At 52.2% G+C, this 9434-nt stretch overlaps 1 protein-coding gene across 5 annotated transcripts; it reads left to right on the top strand.

Moving 5' to 3' along the window:
* The first annotated feature begins 6585 nt into the window (after nucleotides 1-6585).
* Nucleotides 6586-9367, top strand: SLC16A11 (solute carrier family 16 member 11). Of its 5 annotated transcripts, none has more exons than XM_082371069.1 (5): nucleotides 6586-6885; nucleotides 7451-7658; nucleotides 7927-8070; nucleotides 8236-9003; nucleotides 9091-9367. In XM_082371069.1, the coding sequence occupies exons 1-5, from the start codon at nucleotides 6601-6603 to the stop codon at nucleotides 9318-9320; spliced, it is 1635 nt and encodes a 544-aa protein (XP_082227195.1). In that variant the 5' UTR covers nucleotides 6586-6600; the 3' UTR covers nucleotides 9321-9367. The 5 variants fall into 5 exon arrangements, with proteins under 5 accessions (XP_082227195.1, XP_082227198.1, XP_082227196.1 ...); XM_082371072.1 differs by lacking the exon at nucleotides 6586-6885 and adding an exon at nucleotides 6928-7203; XM_082371070.1 differs by lacking the exon at nucleotides 6586-6885 and adding an exon at nucleotides 6928-7208.
* Nucleotides 9368-9434: the final 67 nt, after the last annotated feature.

Raw genomic sequence — 9434 nt, 5'->3', positions numbered from 1 at the left:
TGTTGGCGAGGATATGGAGAAAAGGGAACCCTCATACATTATTGGTGGGACTGTAAATTGGTGCAACCACTATAGAAAATAGTATGGAGATTCCTCAAAAAATTAAGTATAGAACTACCATATGATCCAGCTATTCCACTTCTGGTATTTATCTGAAGAACATGAAAACACTAATTCAAAAAGATATATGCACCCCTATGTTCACTGTAGCGTTATTTACAATAGCCAAGATATAGAAACAACCTATGTCCATCGATGGATGAATGCATAAAGAACATGTGGTATACACACAATAGAATATTACTCAGCCATAAAAAAAGAATGAAATCTTGCCATTTGGGACAACATGGAAGTGAAATAAGTCAGACTGAGAAAGACAAATACCATATGATATCATATGTGTAATCTAAAAAAGCAAAGCATGACAAAGTGCTTAAGAATCCGCCTGCCAATGCAGGGGACACGGGTTCCATCCCTGGTTGGGGAAGATCCCACATGCCGCAGAGCAACTAAACCCGTGCGCCACAACTACTGAGGCTGCACTCTAGAGCCCGCAAGCCACAACTACTGAACCCACGTGCCACAACTACTGAAGCCCACATGCCTAGAGCCCATGCTCCGCAACAACAGAAGCCACTGCAATGAGAAGCCTCTGCACCGTAATGAAGAGTAGCCCCTGCTCTCCACAAATAGAGAATGCCCACGTGCAGCAACAAAGACCCAATGCAGCCATAAGTAAAAATAAAAATAAAGCAAAGCAAATGAATAAACAAAATGAAAAAACAGAAACAAATTCATAGATACAGAGAACAAGATTAGCAGTTACCAGAGGGAAAGGGGGTTAGGGGGTGGGTGCAGGGGGCCAACTGTATGGTGCTGGATGGTAATTGGACTTGTGGTGGGGATCACTTTGTAGTGTATACAGATGTTGAATCATAATGCTGTACATCGGAAACATTCATATATATATATAGTATACCTGTAAACCTGAAACACACACACACACATATATATGTGTACAGGTGTACAGGTATATATATATATAGTACCACAGAGGGGAAAAGACAGATGTCATCACTGGCCCCTTCTGGTGTGACTCCCCCTCTCAGATCAAGACATGGGAGCACAGGGAACTAGAGTAGAGATTGGACGGGAGTAGAGATGAAAGGGTGACTGCCTGTGGCCAGAAAATGGGAGGAAATGAAATGGATGGGAACCTGCATTTGTAGAGTGCCTACCATGTGCCTGCCTGGGGTTGTGCTGGTCCTTTCCAAGCTTTATTTCTTTGAAGTTTCACCAACAATGCTTTGAAGTATTACCACCTTTTAATAGATACCTAGAAAATGTTGGATTTGGGAATCAAGAACCATGTTTTCAACAATTCGCCGTGTCCAGGTTGTTTTTGCAGGATGCACACACCCTGCTGCCTCAATTCGAATTCCATTCCCATCCTGATGACCAGTTTTTAGTGGACTGTCTCACATATGAAACCCTTCCTTTGTTTGAGGAATTCCTGTGATGATGATGATGATTCCACTCTACTGAGGTGTGATGGACATGTCCCACCTGATTATTTCGGATGGGGAGCAGAACCCATGTACCTGTCAACACTGAGAACGCCAGGTACTCGCTCTCCTGGTGTCCCTTCCACCTACGATGAGAGCACATGACCAAGGCCCAGGTGGTCAGAAGCACGGCCCTGGACTCGAGTTTGCAGCTAGAGGTGAATGAGGCAGAGAATGTTTCTGAGCAGCAGCCGCAGTGTCTAGGTCCAGTGGCCGCAAAAGACCGGCAGCGACATCTAGTGTCCGATGGCGACAGCAGTGGCCTTGGCCCCTCATTTAGACTTGTGGCCGTCTGTGTTCCTGCCAAACCTAGTTCTGGAGTCTTCTTGGTAATTCTGAGTGTTACCCACTATCCTGTAATCGATCGTTTCTCTCCTTAGGTAAGTCAGAGTTGGTGCCTGTGGCTTACAACTAAGGACTTTGACACACATGTTGGGCAAAGTCCCAGAAGCAGGAAATGCTGGAATAAGACATATTTGGATATTTAAACACACAGACCAGGCTCAAAGACTTTAGCTAGGTGCTTCCTCCACCATCCTGATCTCCTGTCCTGGAGGCTGGGCTGTCCAGAGAGATCCAAAAGCCAGAGGCTCCAGATCTTCAGCAGGTAGTAGGGCTGGGGAGGTGGGGGGCGGGAGGGTGACAGAGGGAAGGGATTGGGGACTGGATTGAAGAAGCACCAGAGACAAACTTGGTAGAGGGGCTAAGAGAGGAGTAATGTGGGGTTGGGACTCCCGTCCCATCCTAGGTCTTGGCCCCAACCTAGCTCCAGCCTCAGCTCTGTCTCATCTGTGCCAACTTCAAGCCCACCACCAGCCTCCCCTGGCCTCAGACTCAGCAACCACTTACCCAGTCCCAGCCCCAGCACAAGGTTCAGGGGACCTGGTCCAGTTCCCCATTCAGGTGTGCTCATCCAAGCAAATTTGTTCCCTGCACATCATAAGCCCCACTGTCCTGAGTGGGCGCCTTCATCTTCCTGTTTCATGACCCACCCCCATTACAGAGTATCTCAGCAGATGTGCTCCCCTGGCCTGAACCACAAGCCCTGACCTTTGTGTCCTGGGCCCCTTCCTGGGTCATGGTCTTCTTCCACTTTGAGGTCTATGCTGACTTCCCATGGCTTGGTCTTGGGTGAGCTGGGATAGGAGGATTCTGGGAGGAGAGGGGTGAGAGGCAGCTGTATTAGGCACTTAGAAGCCCAAGATCAGCTGGGCCAAACACGGGAAAGCCTCATATTTTTGTGTACCTCAAATAGAGCCATATTTCCTATGGGTGATGCCCTCCATCCTTGTCCGCCCCTTCCCTCCCATCCATCTTCTGCAGAGGGAGCCGCCAGTGGGTGTCCTCAGGCAATGGCTGGGCTCAGCTCAGGGCTACCCAGAGGTTGCAGACCCCAGAGGACCTAAGAACATCTCACAGGGGCTCCCAGGAGAAAGCCCCAGAGCAGTTTTAGAGTTCACAGACACAGACACACTCCCTGATCTCGTGGTCCCCAAAGCAAATTATGGACAGACCTTGCCCCTCTTGTCTGATCTCCCTAGACCCGACCTGGATCACCATCTGCTTCTGGAGCTTTCTCTGCATGGGCAGACATTGCCAGTTTGGTCCATCAGCAACCACTTGTGATCTCGCCACATCTGATGGAGCGCGAGGCCCCGAGTCCACACATTCAATGAGTCCCGTGTTCAGTGTTTCTCTCATGCAGTGAGTTGTATTCACCTTTGGCTGTCAAAGATCCAGAGATCAGTAATGCAAGGTCCCATCTCCTGGGCCTCAGGGTGTAGGGGCAATGTAGGGGTGAGGGGTGGAGGGCAAAATGGATGATGTCACTGCAGGCTGAGAAGTAGTCAGATGGGGTGAGTAGGCAGAGGGGGAGGCACCTAACGCAGATCAGTGGTTGGGATGACTTCCCAGAGGTGGCTTCTGCCCAGAGGAGGACTTGGGAAGAAAAACTTAAATAATTTATCTAGTCATTTAAAGCATAATTTTCCAATGAAAATATGCATCAGTGATTATGAAGCAGGATGCAAAATTTTCAATGTAAAACAAGATAGTTCAAAGAAATGTCCCCCACACAAAAGGTCTACACCCCAGACTCTCCTGACCCTTCTGACTCTGGTATGAGTCCTCTCCCCTCTGTGATCAGCTTCCAGTATTAGTGAATATTAGTGACTGCTGCATCAGGGGAAATTTTGAGAAGAATCAGTCTCCAGGAAAACATCTAAATTCCTTGGCCTGGCCTTTCATGATGGGACCCTCTGCCCCAGCAGCTTCATCCTACATTATTCTCCTACACACTCCCTGTTCTCCACACAGCGGCTATTTACAGCTCCCCAAACAGTAAACAATGTGCCAAGCTGGTTCATGCCTTTGTGATTTTCCACAGGCAGTTCCCTTTGCCTGGAATGCCCCTGCCCACACAGCCATCTGGCAAACTCCTACTCATCCTTCAAGACCCAGCTCAAAGAGCTCCTCTTCTGTGAAGCCTTCCCAGCAGGCCCAAGCAGAATGAGTCAGTTCCTCCCATGCACCACTCTATGGTGTCTGCGTCCCTTTCGTTGTGTTGAGATGTCTTTATTTCACTTTTTCTCTAATTTGATTGTGGGGGCTTGGAGGGGAGAGACTGTAGCATTCATAGTTGTATCCCTAGCCCTAAGCAGAGCATCTGGCATGGTAGGTGTCTATAAATATTTTGTATGAGGAAGCGAATGAACAAAACTTATTTTGACTCTTTTCCTTCTCATTTGTTTTTAGAGTTGAGACAGGGAGACCAGCATTTTCTCATAAACTTTGGAAAATGCTAAGAAAACCACTCACCACTAAGAGAAAAAATCCATTTAATCTCTCTTTGTAGCCATTCACGTCTTACTTATAAAGCTGTGTAGTTCTACTGAGAACTCACCAGACCAATGTGGTTCTTTAACCTTGAGGCATCAGTAGGTGTAGCCAGTGGGGAAGGGGCAGGGGTGCAAGAGGGGCTGACATGTATCATGTTCCAGGCACTGTTCTAAGTCCCTTATTCATACATGTATACACAATGTCTCATTTTATTCCCATAACAATCCTATCAGGTAGCTACTATTATTATCCCCATTTTAGAGATGAAGAAATCGAGGCACAGAGAGGTTGAATAACTTGCTTACAGTAATACAGCTAATAAGTGGCAAAGATGGGCTTCAAACCCAGGAAGTCTAGCTTGGGAATTCATTCTCCCAACCTCACCGCTATATTTGCTTGTTGACTGAGAAAAATGCACAACCTAAAAGTTGAGAGTTATGTTTTATTCAGCAGATGAAACTGAGGACTTAAGCCCGGGACACAGTATGGCAGATAACTCAGAGATTGCTCCGAAGAGGCAAGGGGCGGAGCCAGGATATCCAGGAGTTTTTGCAACAAAGACCAGGTAGTCAGAACATCAAAAGATTACTGTTAATTAAAGAAAACCAGATATCTTAAGGAGTTTAGCACTTTTCCATGTATGGGAAGATGCAAGAGTCTGGGCTCACTGAAATCATTCCTTTGATACGCACCTCAGCCATCTGAGGCCAGTATCCTGGGCTTTCTCATCCTGAGTCTCCTCAGGGTGTACTGTTGGGGGTGGAGGGCTGCTGTGTCTGATGGTTTGATAAGGTGCATCCTGTTTCCATTGTGAGTTCCCTCAGGGCTCACTGTTGGGGTGGCTGTAATGTGATGGCTTGATGGCTGCAATATCCTTTGTTTACTCTATGGCAGGCAATATTTTTCATTCACAGCTCCATAAGCAACACATGTGTGTAGTGATAGTAAGTTTGGCTAAGAATACAGGGAACATGAGGTAGAAGATGAATGTGCCCTTTCGCAACCAATCACCCTAGCCCCAGGCTCTGGGATGTCCTCTTGGTTCATAAGTATCCTGTAAACGTGCTCAGTGTCACTCCCAGACCCCGAGGACCCAGTCTCCTCTTTGACTGCCCTGCATTTCTACTTCACCATGGAGAGGGAGTGATTTGTTTCACTTGGCCTCATTCAGCTTGGAGCAGAATCCTCACCGGCCGTGTCGGGAAGTGGGCTCCCTGCCTTCCCCTTGGCTGAGGATATGCTGCCTCTGTCTCCCAGGTGCCTTTCACAACAGCACACCCAGCTAGGGAAACCGGTGAGACCACTTTCCTAAGGTGTGTGTGGCAGGGCTCCTGTACCCCATCCAGGCCATTTCAAGCAGAGGGCATGACATATTCAAAAATTTAGGAGTGAGAAAAAGCTAGGAATGTCCATAGAGGCGGCTGATGGAAGGGTGTAGGAGAGAGGGGAGGGAGATGGGATGGAAAGATAGTCTACCTTGATTGTGAGAGGCCTTATGCCCAAAGTAGAGAATTTTGTTGTTGTTTTTCTCCTCCTATAGGCAGTGGAGAGCCCTCGAAGATCATGTTGTTAGGTTTATAATTTCACTGATTAAGAAGCTGTTTTTTTCTTTATTTGCGGAAGCGTTCTCAACCATTAGGAAACACTGCCACCATGTGGCTTTTGGATGTTGCATACGCCAAACTGTAAACTGCCGATTTCTCTGATACTGTTGAAAAATTAAACCAAACCTTGATCAAACAGCTGAAGTAAATTAATGGTAAACTTAATCCTAATGTAAAGAGGAAAGCTTTTTCAAGAAATCAATACCTGGGTTCAATTATCGGATTTCTTAACTTTGTTTTTAAAATTCTAATCTAAATCTTCAGCGATTCTGACCTCAAGAATCCTTTCTATTCCCAGTAACCCCTATCTCAGAATCATAAACTCTCTGGCTCTGCAAAGGCTCTACCATTTCCAGGTCAGTTTGGCATCAAACTGTCTCCAGGCCATTTCCCTCCATGGTGGGAGATTCTATTTCAGTCCTAGGTCTGTTCTTCTTGTATGGTTCCGCAGTTGGACAGACCGAAATTCAAATATTTCCACCATTTTTTTTTTTTAATCTGAATGATTTGGGCAAGTCACCTAACCTCCCTAAATTTCAGTTACTTCGTCTGTAAAATGGGGAGAACACCTTTTTCACAGGGTGATTGTGAAGATGAAAGATGACATGTGTACATGTCCCTGGCCCATCATAAGGAAGTCCTCTTCCTTCCCCTCCGTCCTTGAGGGCATATTATTGTTGAGCACGCAGCATACACTCCGTGGAGGGGATTTAACATCCGAGGTTTTACCAGGTTCTCCAGCAACGTTCCCTGGGAACGAAACTACTCATCCCCTCAGGCTTTGGGAGGACCACCCCTATTTCCGTGCGTTGCCTACCGACGTTGGGCAGGCTGGAGATTGCAATCCACGCGTCTCCTGGGTGCGCAGCCGGCGGCAGGTGCGTGGGCGTGGCGGCATTCATTACTCGCCCCTCCCTTCCCCGGGGTTGGGGGTGTAAGTGGATAATTCAATCCCCGTGGGACGCGGCGTCTGGCCTCACCCGCGGCTCGGCGGATTGGCTGTCTTAGCTCGCCCCCGCCCTCCGTACCCCCCGCGTCCCAGGTGGCTCAGCACCCCTGTGGCGCTCTCTGTTTACCTTGAGAGCCCGTCCAAGTTGGGCTGCATCTCTACATTTGCTCCCTCTGGGGCCCCGCCCGCCCCGGAAGCAGGGAGAAAAGCGGGCCGAGCCCTTCCTCTCCCCGCACTGCCCGGAGAGGTCGGGTAAGGGAAGCAGGTGTGTGGGAAGGGGAGTCTCAGGCCTGGGGGATCCGGCTGTCATCCCGTCCCGGGATCGCGCGAACCCGGGAGTTCTGTCCCTAGGCTCCTCCGCCTCCGTCCTGTCGTGCTCAGGGTGACGTGCCCACCCTGGGCAAAGAGTCAGAAGCTGGATCTCAGGGATGCCCAGGTCTCTAAAGGAGGCACAGACCTGAAGACTTCTCTCACAGGTGTTCCCCCTCCTCCAGGCGGTGATGACCCCCAAGCCAGCCGGACCCCCGGACGGGGGCTGGGGCTGGGTGGTGGCGGCCGCAGCCTTCGCGGTGAATGGGCTCTCCTACGGACTGTTACGCTCCCTGGGCCTCGCCCTCCCTGACCTCGCGGAGCATTTTGACCGAAGCGCTCAGGACACTGCGTGGGTCAGCGCCCTGGCCCTGGCCGTGCAGCAGGCAGCCAGTGAGGGGGGCCCCCGAGGTGGGAGGCGGGAACCGGGGTGGAGGGGCCATGAGTGCAGTGGTGGGGGACACACCTGGTTGATTACCAGACAACCTAAGAAAGGTCGACCAGTGTACCTAAGTTCTAGAATATAGTGGGTCTTGAGGTCAAGGCGGAGGGGCTGTTAGGCAGGGGGAGAAGTTTAGGCCAGGCAAACAGCCAATGAGAAGTGTTGGAGCGAGTTTGGGGGTCCAGGAGCGTGTCTTCCGTTGACTCCGCCTCCTTCCAGGCCCAGTGGGCAGCGCCCTGAGCACCCGCTGGGGGGCGCGCCCCGTGGTGATGGTTGGGGGCGTCCTCACCTCGCTCGGCTTCGTCTTCTCGGCTTTCGCCCGCAGTCTGCTGCACCTCTACCTTGGCCTGGGCGTCCTTGCTGGTGAGGAGAGAGGGATTCCCGGGTTCTTCAGGGGTGATGGTGGAGATAGGAGCGTGTCGGGAGCTGGAGGCCGAGGGCGCGAGGGCCTCCTGCGAGCAGCCGAGCTGGGATGGTGGGGGCAGGCATCCCCGGCTCCTGTCCTCACCCGGTCCTATCCATTCGCAGGCTCCGGCTGGGCCCTGGTATTCGCCCCTGCCCTCGGGACCCTGTCCCGTTACTTCTCCCGCCGTCGAGTCTTGGCCGTGGGGCTGGCACTCACGGGCAACGGGGCCTCCTCGCTGCTTCTGGCGCCCGCCTTGCAGCTGCTCCTCGATAATTTCGGCTGGCGGGGCGCCCTGCTCCTCCTTGGCGCCATTACCCTCCACCTCACCCCCTGTGGCGCCCTGCTGCGACCCCTGGCGCTACCTGGAGACCCCCTGGGCCCACCCCGAAGCCCCCTAGCTGCCCTCGGCCTAGGTCTCTTCACACGCCGGGCCTTCTTAGTTTTTGCTCTAGGCACGGCCTTGGTGGGGGGCGGGTACTTCGTCCCCTACGTGCACCTGGCCCCTCACGCTTTAGATCGGGGCCTGGGTGGGTATGGGGCGGTGCTGGTGGTGGCGGTGGCTGCCGTGGGGGACGCGGGCGCCCGGCTGCTCTGCGGGTGGCTGGCGGACCAGGGTTGGGTGCCCCTCCCGCGGTTGCTGGCGCTGTTCGGGACCCTGACAGGGCTAGGGCTGCTGGCGGTGGGTCTGGTGCCGGTGGTGGGGAACGAGGAGAGCTGGGGGGGCCCCCTGCTGGCCGCGGCTGGGGCCTACGGGCTGAGCGCCGGAAGTTACGCCCCGTTGGTTTTCGGCGTGCTCCCGGGGCTGGTGGGCATCGGAGGTGTGGTACAGGCCACCGGGCTGGTGATGATGCTGATGAGCCTCGGGGGGCTTCTGGGCCCTCCCCTGTCAGGTAAGGGCCTGAGCCAGCAGATCCGCTCGCAACCCTCCTCTGCACCTGGGCTCGGAGGCCTCTGAGTTCCTTTCCCTCTCCTCTCAGGCTTCCTAAGGGATGAGACGGGAGACTTCACCGCCTCCTTCCTCGTGTGCGGCTCTTTCATCCTCTCTGGCAGCTTCATCTACGTGGGGCTGCCCAGTGCACTGCCCTCCTGCCGTCCAGCCTCACATCCAGGCACCGCACCCCCTGAGAGGGGGGAGCTGCTCCCCGACCCTCAGGTTGCCCTGCTCCCCCCAGGAGGCCCTCACTCCACTCTGGACACCACTTGTTGACCATTTTCTTGTTTGAGCCTCGCCCCCAATAAAGACTTTCTATCTGCTTTTCCTGCAAGCTCCAATTGTTAGGCAATCTAGGATGCTGCAAACATTCTACTTAAAATATCCAAA

This window comes from Balaenoptera borealis (genome assembly GCF_965194805.1).
Source record: "Balaenoptera borealis genome assembly, chromosome: 20".
In the NCBI taxonomy this organism is placed as follows: domain Eukaryota; kingdom Metazoa; phylum Chordata; class Mammalia; order Artiodactyla; family Balaenopteridae; genus Balaenoptera; species Balaenoptera borealis.
Note: the sequence above shows the minus strand (reverse complement) of the source record. Positions and strands in the feature narration are given on the sequence as shown.